The sequence below is a fragment of the Serinus canaria genome, chromosome 5 (assembly GCF_022539315.1).
Source record: "Serinus canaria isolate serCan28SL12 chromosome 5, serCan2020, whole genome shotgun sequence".
In the NCBI taxonomy this organism is placed as follows: Eukaryota; Metazoa; Chordata; class Aves; order Passeriformes; family Fringillidae; genus Serinus; species Serinus canaria.
In genome coordinates this window covers 27,224,806-27,242,712 of record NC_066319.1, presented here as the reverse complement: position 1 = coordinate 27,242,712, position 17,907 = coordinate 27,224,806, and the positions used below count along the sequence as shown (strand labels likewise).

The following is a 17,907-nucleotide window of genomic DNA, read 5'->3' as shown; positions in this document are numbered from 1 at the left end:
CTCATTTGTTTGCAATAACACCACTGATTCCAGGGTGTTTAGGTACTGTCTGCAGCCATTAAGGAAGCTAGAGTCAGGAACAGCACAGGCTTCACCAGGCTGTTGTCTCCTCCACCCATCCTTACTGTCATCAGGATTTTTGTTTGGGATAGACTCTATCTTCCTCCTTCCACCATGGAGGAATATTTGCCTTAGTGGCACCACACTGAAACCACTGAATCATTTGGGGAGAGAAATCAGGACTTCAGTTAAAGTTTAACTGGTTTATACAGAAGACACAGGATTTTCCAAGTTGTGCAGCTCTTGCAGATGCCCTGAACAAGCAGGGACCCAGACAATCCCTGTCCCCTCTGCATTGTCTGCCCAGCAGAGAGAGTGCATAAGAACAGTGCCAAGCAGGGACAGCCAAGGTGAACCCTGCCCTCCTTGTCACCCTGGACAATGGGCACCTTTGCCAGTGGCTAGGAAAGAGCTGTCTCTTGCAGGTGGCTGCAAAGGTGCCTTCGGTACCTGTTTGCCCTGTAGCACTCAGTGCTCAGTGGAGCACTATTGTGTTTGCTCAACCAGGTTGCAGCGCCCAGGTACTCAGGGCATATAACCTTCAGGGATACCTTCTTGTTAGAAGATACAGTTGACCAAAACAAAAGGCTGCTGGGCACCATGAATCTTCTGAATTGATCACCTGAAAGAGCATATGTCTTTCAGCAATAAATAAAACTAGCACAACCAACAAAATGTCTTTTCTTTTTCCTAGGATAAAAGACATGCATGTCACCCTTGCAAAATATTCTGTGCTCTGTTTTCACAGATCAAGATATGGATTATGTCCTTAGTCATCAAGGAGATTATCTTCTCAGTGTTTATGAACTTACTTTAGTCTGTAAGCATAGCCTAGTCAAGAAAACACCCCTGTAAAACAGGAGTATGGCATGACAAGAGTCATCTTTTCTCATGGCATCCATCTGAATGCTGGTCAGTTTACAAGTTAAAAAAAAAAAGGAAAATCTCTAAGTGGCATTGCTACAACTTCACACTGGAAATGACATGAATGTTAAGTTTGTTCTTCATTTTACATCCCCTGTGGATGACCAATCCTGCAGGCAGGAATAACCAGCACATTGCAGCGGGGATGTGGGAGGCAAAGCCTGCTCCTCTCCTCCAGCTGCATAGCTCTGGAGGTTTCCTGTTTGCCTACCTAATCTGACACTTCTGCAGGGGCAGTTTGAATAAGAATGTATCACTTCTTAAGGTCAGTGTTCTGATCTTAGCCAAAGTAACAAGGGGTTGATGTAAAGTACATCACCCCTTCCCCTTGAAATCATGCTAACATGGAGAGTCTTCCGTGAGTTCTAACAGATGCAGGATTAGGGTCTATGTCTGTTTTAGGATTATGCCTAGGCTTATTCCCAAAATTTTACCTTGATTTCTATCTTTTTCTCTTTCCCACCCTTTTCATTTTTGCCTAGTACAGGTTTTGGTTGGCAGTCCAAGATCTCAAGAAACGACCTTTACAGGATGTGACCACGAGAGTGGAAGAAATCTGGCAAGAGTTTCTAGCTCCTGGGGCCCAAAGTGCTATTAACCTGGATTCCCACAGCTATGAGAAAACAAGCCAAAATGTCAAAGACCCAGGGAGATATACATATGAAGATGCACAGGTTAGTTTTTGGTTTTATGGAACTACTGCTAATGAAACTCTCAGTTTTAATATGCTATTCCACTATCACATTGTTACTGCTCACTTGTGAGAAAAAGGAGATGCACAGTTTGAAGTGACTTTGAGGATATCTATTCAAGCTGAGTAAATGATGTTTTCATTTAATCTATCTGTTATAACAGGCTAAGGCTCCTTTGGGAACAAATGTTCCAAAATTTACAAGTCTGCAAGGTGCTGCAAGCTGGAGCCATGTCTCAGAGAAAGCACAGATGAAAAAGTGCTATACAGTTCAGCTTGTCTGTCTGTGCTACCTGTCACCAAAGTCTGGCATGTTTACAGAATGGCCAATGTCATATCAAAACCCTGACTATTACACTTTTTTCTATATTTTATTTTTTTATACCTAATTATATCCCCCTGACAAACCCCAAATGCAGCAGCTCCCTCCAACACAGCTAGAAATTTGTCCACCAGACAACACCTTAGAGTAATGATAGGACAGTAGGCAATGCAGTGAGCTTAATCCTTCCCTCCTAAGGCACTAGATTTATCAGGGAAATTTTTAGAGATAAACTGTACATGGAAAATGCCTTGAGGAAAACAGATAATTTGAGGAAAAACTGCTATAAGCAAGGGTAAAGCTGCATAACCTTCTGGAAAGTGAAAATAGAATTTTCTAATTTTTAAAAAAGAAAAATGAAGAAGGGATCATTTGGCAAATATTACTAGGGACACAATTAAAATATATCCTACTCATAATCATTTTTATCACAAGATGTAGTAAAACCAGCAGCAAATGAAAAGAATTCCTGGGTTTGGGAATATTTTTAATTGGCATTCAAAGGCAATTCTTCAAAGGCAATGCTCCACTAACAAAATACTTTCATCTCAGGGGAGGTGTTGTGGACCACTTATACAAGGTTAGGCAATGAATTTTTCAAACCAGCATCAAATACTCTATTTTCCTGAATGCAGTCTTGCTCCTTGGGGCCAGCATAGAAGGAATGTACATGAAGTTTCAAGGCAGTCCCCTGTGAATATCAGGCAACTTAAATGCCCTTTCTAAAGCTGAGAGATGCAGGAGTGTGAAGACTTTCTGGATAAGATGTATTCTTTGCTTGGCAGTTGTAGTGAAAAAGAACTGCATGCATCACCTGAAAAAAATGATGATGGCAAAATGTAGGCTAAAGTAGATAGGTGAGTAATGGGGGAATTGATTAAATTGATAAGTAGAAGTACTAAGAATAAGACGAATGTTTAGATGATGAGTATTTAATTAGAAGAAGACACAGAGGATTTAGCCTTGAACTGATCAGTTCACAATGTAATTGTCATTCAAAGGGGAGTTGATACAATCAAGCTGGAGCCCTGGCAGTTAGACTGCAATTTTAGCTCCTTGGGTTAATTTTATTTCAGTGGATTTTTACACTGACAGATCTCTTAAATTCATCTGTTGTGGTTCATGGACACAGAAATATGAGGCAAAGGTAGACTTTTAAGGGCCAGCTGTGGTTATCTTGGAGATTGAATCTATTGAATCCTCAAGAGAGGATAGCAGAATGTGGAAGGTGAACCCAGTTACCTTCTTGAGCAGTGGGCTTCTGGTAGTTCTCCAAAGGCCAAGCTAGCTGTTTGTGACTGCTTGGCTGGATAGCTGAGAAGGCGTTCTGACACAAGCAGGAAGAAGCAGGACATTGCTGAAGGGTGTAGTGCCCTGGTACAGTTTTTACGGCTCATCCTGGAGAAGGGACATTTTTGTTTGCACATCCACTTTGTGGGAGCCAATACAGATTGCTCCAGGGTGTTGTAAATCTCCCAGGACATGCTGTGGTGTTTCTCACAAGTCAGCCCTGCCGCCACAGAGGCTCTCGTGCATGAATCTGCAGCAGCTGCCTTATCTCAGCACCCTGGCACCAGGAGTCCATGGGAGCTCCCACACATCCCACATTCCTAGGGACTCAACCAGATACAACTAATCAAAACATGCTCTGTGGGAGGGGAAAATACGAGTGTTGTCCTCTCCTGAGTAGTTTTAGCACAAAGAGGAAAACTACTAAAATGTCCTTGTAAGTAAAGAACAAGAGAAAATTTAGTTTATTCAACAGCACATTCTTTGAATGCCTGCAGGTCTGAGCCACTAAGAGGAAGGAAGAGTGTTGGCTGATCTGAGAAAATTAGTTCGATACTCCTGCAGTGGGAGAATAGGAGAAAATTATGTGGCACTCTAGTTGTGACTTGAGAGATCCACAAAATGCCAATTCTGTATAAAAAGCACTGGAAATGGACACACTGCTGTACTTGGGAAGGGCAAGGTGTAGCAGAGCACATTCAGACCAGCAAATGCTTTATAACAGGAAGTTGAAAGCAAAGCATCATTTGTTATTGGGTGCTTAACAGTCTACATTGATGTGCTTCTTTGCACACCCTTGGCTCCCAGCCCCAAAGAGCTCTCCCAGATGCTGCTCAACCATCTGGTAAGGCAACTAGCCTGGATAAAAACAGGGAAAAAAGAGGCTTTTGGCAAACATTCCTCTCACTTCAAGCCTCTTTGTCCCCAGGCCAGTCATGGTCTGAAAGCAAATGGGTCCTCTGTTTAAGAAAATCTCAGCTCCAAATCGCAGTCCCCAAAGCGCTCCTAATCCAAATCTGAATTTGGTCTGCATTTATTATTTCAGACAGACCTCTCTCTGAGATGGATTCCTGTTCCACAGAAGCAAGTGTTGTGCCATTTCCCCATCTCAGCTTAAGATATGTGCCGTGCTGTGTCCCTCAGTGCTGTTGCACTCCACAGTCCTGCACTGCTGGGCTTGCATAGAGCTGCCCCTCCTGCTGTGGCTCCCGCAGGTGCCATCTCCTGCCCCATGCCCGGCTCAAGCTGTGCCAGCACATCTCAGCTCTGAGCAGAGTGTGTTGTGCTGGCTCAGCCTGCACTCACCTCCCCAGGTCTCCAGTTTGTTGGTGTCTCTGTCCTTGAGCAGCCCAGTGCTGTTCCTAGCTCTGTCCTCATCATCAGCTCTGCAGCTATCTTGGTGCACAGCACCTTCTGTCATTTTAGTCCTGGGCCCCTCCAGAGGGCAGCCTACCAATTTAGCTGATTATTTTCTGCTCTTAAACAACTGTCCTCTGAGTAAAATATTATGATTATCAAACCATTTCCACTGGGGAGCAAAGCATCTTTTAATACAAGGGGCATCGTCAGGAAAGGTCAGTTCAATTAAACAGTGAAGTACTTAGCAGGATGTAAGCTCCCACAGGAGTTATCAGCATCATTGAACAACCAATGTGGGGCCCTGCAATATGAAGCAGGCACCGCCAGCTCTGGAAAGTAAATAGGTTTGGGTCCATCTGAATGGCCTCTTTTGGCTAATGAAGCTGCTGACAGCCTAAGTAATTCATCTTTACATGGGAACACGGAGCTGTGAGTGTGTCAATTATGGCTTATCTGTACGTGTTATTAGTTTTTTAACCATTTTTCTCCTACCCCCATCAACCATCTCTTTGTCTCCCCTGAAATGTCTTTCTGCCTTCAGAAAATCTTTAATCCCTTCCTCTGTCCCTTGGTGTTGGGAGCTAGTATCACCAGGATGCATTGTGTTTCCTCACAGTAATGATTGTAGGGTCATTTAGTCTACATTTACTGGTAGACTTCAGAGCTAGGTATACCAGAGTCAGGTAAGCCACACAGTTGTCTTTGGAATTTCTTTCCTGTTTTCTTTATTTTTATTCTTTAATAAATAAAATAGAGTTGTAGATTGACATTCCTGTACCTGAACTAACCTGCTTTTGTTTCTATGAAGATAATTCAGGGGAATTCAGTTCTAATCCAGGCTCTGTTAGGAATTTTAACTGTTCTTTTCAGATCCTTGGCTAATTCCAGAGTAGATTTAGACCACAATGCTAAATTCCAGGCAGCTCAAACCAGAAATGCACCTGTCCCAGATTTGAAACATAGAATAGTTTGGGACAAAAGGCACCTTTAAAGTTCATCTAGTCCACAACTCCCCTGAAATGAGCAGGGTAGATTTTCAACTAGATCAGGTTTCTCAGAGCCCTGTTCAACTTGACCTTGAATGTTTCCAGAGATAGGGAATCCACCACCTCTCTGAACAATCTTGGCCAGGGTTTCATTATCTACATTGTACAAACTTTCTTCCTTAAATCTAATCCTGAGATTTGAGCCCACCTCATGCTCTCAGCTGCCTCATGTGTAGTTCAGTTTGTTCTGGACTGTGACAGAGATACAAATCCTTGCAAGATTCATCAGTGGTCAGTCATCAGTTCACATTCTGGTTGTATCAGCAAGCTCAAGGTGCTGAGAAAATTTGACAGGATCCTGTTGAATTCAAAACCAAACTCCCAAGTTTAAGTAAGGATCTCTTGGAAGTGAAATGTTATTTTTTACCGTGATGAGAAAATGAGGGAGGACTTCTAACTTTGTGTTTTCAAGTATGCACAGGATGCGAAAGTCCTGGTGTCTATTCAGTGGGCAAAGAGAATTCCTTTTGTAGGTCTGGAGCAAAATCATAGCATGGAAGGAAGATGTGAAAATAATAATTCGCTGTGTGTCTGTATCATCTTTCATGTAAGAACTTGGAGAAGTATTATTCCTATTTTCTTAAAGTTTTGTCCAGTCACCCGAGTTTCGTCCATGGGTGTAAAGGACAATGACTAAGGATTGGTTTGCAATGCAGCAGCCAGCAAGGGGACATGGGGCAGACCAAGGTGCTCTGCCTCTAAGAGGGGATCAAGTCCACCTGAGCCAGTGCTGCTCAGGGACATTGAGCCTGTGCTGTGGGGAAAGCACTGCTACATGACATCAGTATTTACACGTGAATGGTGTGCCCAGGGTCCTGGGGGCTTTTGACACCTGCGCCTTCCTGTGGAGGTTAGGGGCTGCACAAGGACCTGACCTTTATTCCCTTCTCCTTCTTTGGCTCTAATTCTGTGGGACTGGAGGAAAAAATCCTTCCTTTCACTGCACTCTCATTCTCTTCCTTGTATTTGGTTGTGGTGACTGCAGAAAACACAGAGTCTCACTGTTGTGTGTTTATTACAATTAGAAGCAAAAGTGCAAGCTCCTGCCCTCATAGATTTCACAAAACAACCCACAGTAGAATCTAAAATCAAGAGCCCTACAAATACAGCCAGAAGAGTAGTTAGGTGTCTGGAGCAAAAATAGAAAAGTGATGGTGGAGGCTTACGCTGCTGTGCCTGGTGCTGTGCAAAGCAGGAAACAAAAGACTTGAAGCAGTGGTTTACCTAGGAGGCAGATACTCTGTGTTGTTATTTTCCTGTTTTGCTTTGTTGGGAGGGTTTTTTTTTAAATGTACATATGTGCCATGCATCAGAAAGTACTTCGTTTATCTTCTGCCTTCCATTTTAATTTGTAGTTTAGCAGTCATGTTATATGAAAAACACCTACCATCCAGCCTTTGTCTTGCTGTTCCCTTTCTGTCTCTGAAGGTATCAGGGATCAAACTACTGTCTAAGCTAATGTCCTTCTGTCACACACAAGCAGAAAAAGGGCCAGGAAAAAGTCACAAGTAACCCCTCTCCTTGCAGACACAGTGACAGAAGGCAACAGATCTCTTCAAATGAAAGATCATGGGAATGGAGTAACAAGAACAGTCAGCATATTCCCACAGGACAATAGTCTGCCTGTTATTCAGGGTGCTGATCCTGCCAAGCTGTCTAAAACTACATGCATGAGTATTAACAGTGCCTCAGTGCCAGACATTTCATACCTCCAAAAAATACCTTTAGATGGATTACATGGGAAAGTCTCTAGCTTGCTCAAAAATTGAATTCAGCACTCAGACTCAGGGATTCTTGTGTCAGTAGTGTGCACTGTGCTTCCTGAAAGCAAGAAACAACTGCATGTCAGATCCCGAGCAAGAGAATTTCCTCTTCATGTGAAGGTGAGGAAGCTGCTGATTCTGTTTCTTTTCTCCCAAATAGGGAGTGAAAGGGCTTGCAAGTGCATCCTTTCATCTAATTAAGAAGCCAGAACTCCAGGAGTCCACTTCTCATGGACTTTGGGGTTATGGTCTCTCCCATGCACTGCAGGAAAACTGTGGTCTTTATTTTTTTTAAGGGCTTGTTACCTTTTTGAGTGTTCATACTCCTAATTAAAAATTTAAGAAAAAATCCCTGTAAAGATCTATCAGCAATGCATTTCATATCTCTGCTCAGCCCACAGCAGGTATGAACGTGGGCTGTCAATATGGGGTTTGCTGGCAAACAGTTAAAAGATTTCAACATACATTTGGACTCTGAGATCTTGAGTTCAACCACTTAATGGCAGCCCAAGATGTCATAGCAGCAGGTATCTTACAGTCAAAATATTGATAAATATTTTGAGGCATATAAAATTGTTTATCCAGTACGTGTTTTCTAGGTAGGCATCCAGGCAGGGTTGGTGTTCCCTATCTCAGCATAGCCACCTTTTCTCAGAAGCTGTAAAGGTGCTGTGTTCTGCTTGTTTCTGTGGGGATGCATCCTGCTCTATCACCATCTCCTATTGAACAGAATGTCCCACTGAACTATAATTTCCTTCTACTGTGTGAGGGGTTCTGCATGTTCCTCTCCTTGGTGCAGTTCAGCATTTTGGCAGGATTTTTCATGGAGCAAACATGGAGGAAGTTGCTGACAGCCTGCAAGTGTCAAGGTGTTGACCAAAAGATTAAGTAGTTACACCTCACAGCTGTACCACAGCATGCACAGGAGGGAAAAAACCTCATCTTCATTGCTGCAACTCCTACCTATTGTATTGTTTGGAAAAGAAATGCCAGTCTCCTGAACGCTACAGAAGGTTGTCCCCTCCTCCCAGGCAAAACCTTTTCACTTGGGCTTTTTGCCAGTAGCCAGGATTTGGCCCATATTGAGAGAATCAGCCTCTTAGCCATGATCATTGTTTTCAAAACCTAAAGCTGCTCATATGGCGTTAGACTCCCGGCAGCCCACTCTTGTCTCCCAGGATAGCCCTTGCTATATTTAGGACTAAATCCTCCTGCAGTACCAGTCTGACCCCTTAACTGCACAGCAATCAACAGCCCTTTGCCTCTAGTCCTCTGCACTGTGTCTGCCATTGACCCTCAACAGCTCTGCCCTCACATTTGTGTTTGAAGATATGAAGCAAACCAGTTGTCTTATCAATTTATAGAGGAACCATAGCTAAATTTATGTGTTTCTTTTATCAATTTGCTTTTCTATGAAAGATTTACATTTTGTTTCCAACTATGTATCTACAGGGCTAAACAAAGGATTTCTGTGTATTACTCAAAATGAGCTCTCATTGCTTACAGTTATCTCTCTTGGTAGGGCTCTTTCGTACATTCCTGTGCCTTCAGCCCAGTGTAATTTCATTTGTGGGCTGAAAAAAAATTATGCTTTTTAGTTTAGCAGGGAGGTTGGCCTATATTACAGGATATTTATTCATGTTTTTTTTCCCTTAGTAGTAAAAGCAACTTGGTTGGGTGTAAAGAAAATGCACCAGCTAAAAATTGGTTTAAATTATGTGCCTTGAATACTTGAGATTGGCAAAAAAGATTTTCCAGAGCAATTCACTCTCGACCAAGACCCTTATGTGCCATTTAGCAACGTGAAGCATTTATTTTCCAACTATCAATCCGGGACAGCCACGCAGTCCCGCAGCAGCCAGAGCACCCAGTCCCGCCTGGCCCTGCTAGATGGCAGCACTGCCGGCTGGCAGAGAGGCTCCGGGAAGGGGCTCACCCTGGTTCATGCAGGCAGGCAGCTCAAACAGGCACTACAGCATTTTTGAGAAGAGTGAAATCCTAAATGCAGAGACCAGAATAAGCAGATCCAGAAGCGCTCTTAGTGGGGATTTGGAAACATTAAAGGGAATTAGAATAAAAAATACATGTTTCCCTGCTTTCTCATCCCTACTGGTGTTTTCCCATCAAGTTCAATCAGGGCAAATGAGAAGGTCTCTTCTGCAACTTCTTCACAGTTTGGCTCATCTCATGCCTGCTACCAACTACTCCAGCTTCCAGAGCTGATGCAGCAATTTTTATTGCTTTTTCCAAAGCGCATTTTAGCACCATCATTTTGGTTGAATGCAATTGATCATAATTGCTACTAATAAGCGTTGCAATCAGTTTTGGCACAAGCAACTGCTAAAGAGGAGTAGGTGTCCTTTCCTTTCTTTGGCTTTTTGGGAGATCCTGGTGGTGTGGTAGGGGGTTCTGCTGGTCAAACAGGGTTCTTGAGGATGAGCTGGGAAGAGTACAGCAGAGCTAAAAGGACACATCTCTATCAACCCATGAAAAGCAGGTTTTGCTGACTGCAGTATGTGTGTGTGCTGGCACAGGGGTTAACCTCAGCTCCTTTGCCACAAATGTCTGTGCAGAGCAGGGGTGCTGACAGACAGGCACTAGGCTGCTGCCAAGTCTGATTGGAAGGTGCAGCAGTCACACACCATGTGCTTGCAGAAGCGTCTGCTTTCTCCTTCCCACATCCTCTTTGTACTATAGAGACAGCTCTTCCAAAAACAAACTCCAGGCAGGTTCTCAGCTGGCATCTCTTCCCATCCTTCCAGCAAAGGCCACAAGGCCTTCACTCAGACAACACTCTCTCATGTGTGAATCTGCAGTAAATTCCTCCCCAGTGCCAGGCATACAGGTGGCACAAATATTAGCATTCATTGCAGTATGCTGTTATTTATTTAGTTGTTTAATCTACTGCTTTACATTGCTTGTGGCCTTTTCTTTTAATGGATTTGTCTGACATGCTGCAAATCTCCTTTGGAGTTGGCCAGAGGTTCAGCTGCATGCTTGCAATACAAAAGGGGTCTCCAAATCAGATCTCACTCATTAATACCAGGTGTTGGTGACAGGGTGAAGGAGTGCTCCAAAAGAATCCAGATGTTACTGGGATAGCTACAGCAAGGAGATTTCTGACCAGTTTATGAAAGGCAAAGTGGACCTTTGTAGCTCAAGTATATCTCAACAGCTATCTGGCCTTAGTGTAAACTCCCCAAAATGAGCTAAAAATCGTGGAATAGAATCATTAAGATGGGAAAATACCCCAAAGATCACGAAGTACAGCCTTTGACTGAACACCACCATGTCAGTTAAATCACAGCACTAAGTGCCACCTCCATTCATTTCTTGAACACTTCCAGGGCTGGTGACTCCACTGTCTCCCTGGGAAGTCCATTCCATTGTTTTTACAGTGAAAAAATTATTCCTGATGTCCAGCCTGAACCTCTGCCAGTGTAGCTTGAGGCCATTTCTTCTCATTGTGTCGCTGGCTGCCTTGGAGAAGATGCTGACCCACACCTGGCTACCCCATCCTTTTAGGCAGTTGTAGAGAGATAAGGTTTCCTCTGAGCCTCCTTTTCTCCAGGCTGAACAATCCCAGCTCTCTCAGCTGCTCCTTATCAGAGTAACTTTCTAGACCCATCACCATTTTCATTGCCCTTCTCTGGACATGCTCCAACACCTCAATTTCTTTCTTGCAGTGAGGGGCTCAAAACTGGACATAGGACTCAAAGTGTGGCCTCAACAGTGCTGAGTGCAGGGGGACAATCACTGCCCTGGTCCTGCTGGCCACGCTATTGCTGATACAGACCGGGATGCCACTGGCCTTCTTTGCTACCTGAGCACACACTGGCTCATGTTCAGCTGCTGTAGACCAGTCACTCATCCCCCAGCCTAAAGCACTGCCTGGGGTTGTTGTGACCCAAGTGCAGGATCTGGCACTTGACCTTGCTGAACCTTTTACCACTGTCCTCGGCTTGTTGATCCAGCCTGTCCAGATCCCTCTGCAGAGCCTTCCTGCCCTCCAGCAAATCAACATTTCCACCCAACTTGGTGTCATCTGTGAACTGGCTGATGATGCACTTGATCCTCTCATCCAAATCATCAATAAAGATGTCAAACACCTGGTGACTGGCTGCCAGGTTGTAACTCCATTCACCACGACTCTCTCAGCCCAGCCAGTTTGATAGTTTTTAGCCCAGCAAAGAGTGCACCTCTCCAAACCAAGGGCTGCCAGCTTCTCCAGGAGAAGACCGTGGGAGACAGTATTGAAGGCTTTGCTGAAGTCCAGGTAGACTTAATCCACAGCCTTTCCCTCATCCACTAGGCAGGCCACCTGGTCATAAAAGGAGATCAGGCTGTCAAGCAGGATGTGCTTTTCCTATACCCATGCTAGCTGGGCCTGATCACTTGGTTGTTCTGTACATGCTGTGTAATGGTAGTCAAGATGATCTGTTCCATAAATGTGCTAAATGGGAAACCTGTGCTTGAAGTGAGCAAAGAACTGGCCGTTTCCTTATTCCACATCATCACGTAAAGTTTGCACCTGTGTTTAGGCACAAACAGGGAAAATTTTATCAGCAAGTTCAAATTCAAGGGCTTTCTGGAATCTAGATGGTGTTCAGAGTTCATGAGAACATTGTGCTTGGCCTTCACAAATCAAAAAAAATCTCAAGCCTGTCACAAAATATCAAGATGAGTAAAATACTAGTGGAATTAGGAATGGAAGTTTAACCACCAATTCTCTTCTTGTCTTATATACACAAATCAAAGGAAAGAACCAAGGTTTTCTGCTAAAAAGAAACATTCTTAACAGAGAAGGTAATTCATGGGATCTACCACCTGCCTTATGCGAGACAGATGTTATTATTTTTTTATCCTTCAGGTTTTTCCCACATTTTTCCTGAGTGTTCTCTATGTTCTGCTTATCTGGCAGCCATGCCCTCCTCAGGGTCACTGTGCTTTGACTGTGAGGGGGAAGAGAGACCTGAGATCACATTGCAGTACATTGATTTGGAGCAGGTGCAGCTTTGAGATGGTTTCTGCTATCTCAGCCACCTCCTACATTCCCGTCTGGATTGCAAACTTTATTTTTTCTCCCCCTTTCCCCTCTTGTCAGGAATAATTTACTAAGCCTGTCCTTCATCTCTTTCCAAAGGTAAAGCTTGTGGAAGGAAAATAGCCAAGAGATGCTGAACCTTATCAGGGTTTACTTCCCTGCACTTAAGCTGTCAGCTGTCAGGGGTGGAATTTCCTGTTGGTTTCACATAATTGTAAAAGAGAATTTTTTGTGATTTATCTCATTGGTTCCTTTTTTTACTAGAAGAGACAACATTTCCTCCTTTTAAATGTACTATTTATTCTACTTTATATCATATAATGGTTGTGGCAAGTGGAATGGTTATGTTGTCTGAAGTGTAACTCTCATGACCATGTACAGACAGTATGCTCAGTGAAGCTGGACAGCCCCCAGGACCACTGCATATTTTTCCCACCATGGAGGACACGTGATTCAGGTGCATAAAACACAAATGAGGGTCTGCCTTTTTCTCATGATGAGATGCAAGCAGATCCCATTGCCTCCTTTGCCTTGGTTCAAGAGCTGGGAAACAACAGTCATGGGGACAGTTGATAGCAAACCCACTCTGTTTGCATGAGTCTTGTAAGGGATTTGTTTGCTTCCTGGAGGTGAAATCCACTTCACTTAGAAAAGCAGGTTCTTGTGTCACTCTCCATGATAGACTGACATTTCCCAATGCGCACCCATTGTCAGAGGGGAGTATCAGTACAGCCAGCACTCAGCAGCAGCATGCCGTGTGAGGGACTGAGTGACTGGTCAGCTCAAAAAACCAGCTTCCAGGGCTCCCTCACACATGTCAAATCAGTCCTTGTCTCCACTTGCAGCTGCCCCTGCTGTGGCCTGAGATGGCAGCTTGGTGCTCAGAAAGAGCTGGCTAGGCTGCAGGGGAGACCAGTGGGACACACAATGCCTGTCAACTGCTGGCCAAATTTTTAAAGACTTTTTTTCCCTGCCTTGTATCTGGTTTTATAAGCTACCTTGTTTAATGGTTTAATAGATCACTTGAGCAGTTTTGAGCAGCTGGATTTGGTGTGTAAATGGGCTGGACACACACTGCAGCCACAATTTTAGCAGAAATCTTCATGGTGCAGTCTCAGTAGGGATTTTCACTGTAGTAATGCAAGTTGTCCTGTACTGTTGCAAATTGGAAGACAGTCTTTGCTGATCTGAGCAACTGGCTCAGATTTCCAGTAGGTGCTTCAGAAATGCAGCGCTGTAAAATAAATTACTAATATATCATTCATGCCCTCAGTCTAGAGACTGTTGAATGCAAGCCCTTTGAATTCTTACAATTAAAAAATAATGTTTGCTTCTGAAGCTATGCATGTCTCTCCTTTTCGTATGCCCAACCTTCTTTCTTCATTAGCATGCAAAGCCTAGGAATAGTTATTCCCTGTTTGATTATATCTGTGGTGATCAGCTGAAAGGTAGCACTGTTGCTGTTTAGTGATTCCAAGATGTGAAAAGCAGAGAAAAGGCTTCATGCCAATTAGCTAACTGCAGTGGCAGCAGAGCTGTGGCTGTGCAATAGTCCTGTTTCAGGGAAGGGTTTCAGTTGAGAAGGCAGCTTGTGGTTTATTTCATCCCATGATCAAAGCAATTTTTTCTCCTGACCACCAGTTACTGAGTTTATACTGTTTTAAGGTCAAATACATGAAGTTGTCTTGACATGAACAAGAATGATCATTGTCGCTGGCATACAGGTGGGGCCAGCCTCATGTGTTGTCCTTTGCTTCTGTCTGTGTGACAATGAAAACTGGAAGTTATTTTGCAAAAATGTTATCATGTTTCAGACCAGACACAGTTGTCTTACCACTGGTAAAGAAACCATTTGGAGCCCAAAGACAGTAAAAAAATTAATCACATCTAGCAAAATGTTAATATAAATATCCCTGTCACTCACCCTGTTGCCTCAGCCACAGCACCTTCCTGCCCATCTCAGCACCTGTCCCACCAGCACCCTGAATGTACTGGCTGCTGTAAAGAGGACCACTAAGAGGATGAAGGCTCTGGAGACCCCTCAGGCCCTTTACTGTTGATGGGCTACAAGGCGCCCACATCAGTCTCCTCATGGTCCTGGAAAAGCACTAGTTAGGTTGGTTTGTTTCCCAAGTAGTTACAAAGAACTCATTTAGGAGGATGTGAAGTCTCCTTGGAAACCTTAAGATGTAGCAGTACAGGCAGACTGGTTGAGGTGTGGTTGGGTTTAAATCAACAGAGTCCTGAGTTTATGCTAGTTGAAGTATTTAAGAGAGAACTGATGGTGAAAATCCTTATTCATGCAAGAGAATACAAACCTTTTCATGATCATATCCATGATGTGCATTATTTTCCCTCTTCTTGTCTTAGGGCATACTTGGCTCATTCTGTCCTGCATAAATAGAACAAATGTCCCACAGCTGGATGTCAAATCATGGAAATGCTGTACATGAGGAGTATGAAACTGTGCCCTACCATGTGTTTTTTCTGAATCAAGAAGGGTGACAGTTGCTAAATAGCTTTATATGAACAATTCTATTGCAAAATCTTGTGCTGTCCTTTGGATAGATGGCGCTGCATAAATGAGGATCTGTCAAGACTAAAAGCAAGTATGGAAATTAACCAGTAAAAATTATTCCACACCAGGATGTAGCTCAAAGAATACACTTATGCTGTGTCAAAGGAAAACCAGTGGCCCTCATAGGACTACACCAAATAGTGTAAGAAAGCTGAATTAAGCAGTTCTTCTGTGTACAGACAGGTCATTGCTAATTACCTGTGATGGTGAAGATAAGGGAATTCTGCTTGGCTTATTAACAAACTGAAATAAGCTATGTGACTTCTGTCTGGTTTGGTTCTTCTAAAGTTTCACGCACAGTGGCTTTAGGGTAGGAGAGAATATTTCACTTTGTTTAATTCACTATAGATAAAACTGCTCATTGACTCTATAAAAGTGCTTCCTTGGGCAAAGTCTAAGAGAAAGGTCCAAGGTGCCTGTTTTTCTCTTGAGCCCTTTAGTGTGTTCTCAGTCATTATTTGGTCAAAGTATTTTGATTTGATTTTCCTGGTGTTTGGGATAATATCTTTTGTAAATCCAGGGATAACTAGGAGAAAAGCTGACTGTGTTGAGGGATTCTCAGCAGGAAAGTAAAGCTTAGCAAGGAAATTAGAAAAGGGTAGGTGTTGAGTTCTGCTGCAATGAAACGCCACTTTTAAAATTTGAAGACACACACAGTAAGTGCTCACAGAACAAACTGGTAACAGCGTTTGACTTAAGAGAAGACCCTAAGAGAGAGACTCATTCAATGAAACTTTATACATAGGATGTAGCCATCCACATCAGAGCTAGTCACCTGCATAGTCACTACAGATATGGGCTTTTTCAGGACATTAACATGTTGGCTTACCTGAGTGCATGTCCAAAGTGGAGATAAAATGTGTTCAAGTATCAGTTCCCCTCCAAGAACAGAAAGAGAGTGCTGAGTAATTATTCAAGTATCTGTAGCTGGCAAAATGAAACCTAATCTATGAGACAATTTCTGGTATTTATTTCTTCTTTCCAAGGTAGGCACTTTCTTATAATCTGGGGACTTCAGAGAGTTTCAGTCTTTGCAGAATAATCTTGATGAGTGGATAATGTGTGCCAGCCTTTGGGGTGAAGGCTGTCTCTCTGTTTTGTGTTCATACAGCCCCAGGCACAGCAGGGTCCTGCCCCAGGATGGACCTCGTGTACTCTACCACAACACAGATAATCAATAACAGCAGATTTAATTAGAGCTCTGATCAGTCTCTCTTCCTTCCAATTCTCCGTGTTTTAAGTTCCTGTGATATCTAAATGAGGTTTGATAACAATTCTCTGTCTCTCATTCCCCTATCCCACAGGAGCACATTTACAAGCTGATGAAGAGTGACAGCTACGCACGCTTTCTGCGTTCGAACGCTTACCAGGACTTACTGCTGGCAAAGAAGAAGGTATCTGTTGGAAAGGACATGCTTGCATCTCTTAGCACGTCTTGATTCTCGCCTGCTGCTTGCTGCTAGTGTGAAAGTGAAAATACTGTTTGCTTTTTTTTCCTTTAAGAAGGGAATGAGCACTTTTATCTTCTTCACTGGGGGCATGGCATCCATGTGCAAAGCCTCAGCAGGAGTTTTGGGGAAAACATGGTGACCCGAAGTAAAAGTAGTATGGGAAGGTGTTTGCCTTGCACAGCTGTCTTCCAAACTCAGTGCAGGCAATACAAATTGTATTACCTCCTTCTCATGGAAAAGATGGTATGTGATATGAGAAGCAGAATCAATCTGTTCATCACTGGTGCAAAATTCACCTATTAAGGTTTTCACCTCCCTAGTCTCACCATGTGATATTCCCTTTGGATGCTTTACCTGTAGATCCCCCTGCAGCAATTCCCATACTCCTTTCACTTGCTTTTGCCTCCCCAGAGATGCTTCCTTTTCCTCAGAGACAGGAAATAATTGCAATGCATGTAGTAATCAAAAATTCCAGCCACACTGTCTCACAGGAAATCTGGGTTTGAGCTCTTCTTAGCCTTTTTGATATCTGCATGAGCTCTGCCAGCACCATGATTCTGTCGGGAGCCTCCAGATCAGGGTAGCAAAGGAGTAGTTATGTAGAGTTAGAACTCCTGTCCTCAAGTCCCCTCTTTCTAAGGGGTCTAGGAGAGAAGCTACTGATATCTGTGTTTGTGGCTGTGCTCAAATGCTTCTTGCAACTCCTGATTAATTCCCATAGCTCTACATGTCTGTCTGTGTGCATGTGCATGCCATGTACATGTGTGTATGTCCCACTTGCATTTGGCTCCCAGGACTGCACATTAACTGACTCCTGACTCCTGCAGCATGAGTGTGTGGTTTCCCATCACCATCTTCCCTGCTGTTTTTCTGCTGCATTCTCTGTGTGCTGCCAAATTACATTGCATCGGCACAATACAATGAAATCCCAGTGGTATTTTTGTCCTGATTGTCATTGTGTGCCCTAAAAGCATGCATATGGTGACAAAAGGAGACAAGCCCCTCTGTCTGCTGTGCCTGAGACTACTGGCAGGTGGATTAGCAAAAGGTAGTGGAGGGCAGCAGTCAGCCTTCTGTTTCAAAATGTCTGGTCTGAGACAGCATAAACTAGTGCTGCTTACATTTAGAAGGGTTAGACCTGACTTAGCTCAGAGACTGGGAAATGAAGGAGGTGTGAGGCAAAGTCATCTGATGGTATAAACTATAAAGGCCTTTGCCATCTTCCTACCCCCAGCAGCTCATGGCCCCCCTACATCCCAGTCTCTGTTGAACACATGAGGGTTCATGTGCTTGAAAGCCAGGAGAGCTTTCTCCTCCCAACCAAACCCATTCAAACCGAAGGTTTATTTTTTTGCAATCCTTGTTTGCTGTCAGATCAA

The 17,907-nt window shown here is 43.5% G+C and overlaps 1 protein-coding gene across 7 annotated transcripts in view; it reads left to right on the top strand.

Moving 5' to 3' along the window:
* The window catches only part of RGS6 (regulator of G protein signaling 6), a 238,594-nt gene that overhangs the window by 198,913 nt on the left and 21,774 nt on the right, over positions 1 to 17,907 (top strand). For all 7 annotated transcript variants that reach the window (XM_030239746.2, XM_030239745.2, XM_030239744.2 and 4 more), the window contains 2 exons: positions 1,472 to 1,658; positions 16,382 to 16,471. In XM_030239746.2, the coding sequence (XP_030095606.2) occupies positions 1,472 to 1,658; positions 16,382 to 16,471 (277 nt within the window). The remainder of the gene's footprint in view (positions 1 to 1,471; positions 1,659 to 16,381; positions 16,472 to 17,907) is intronic.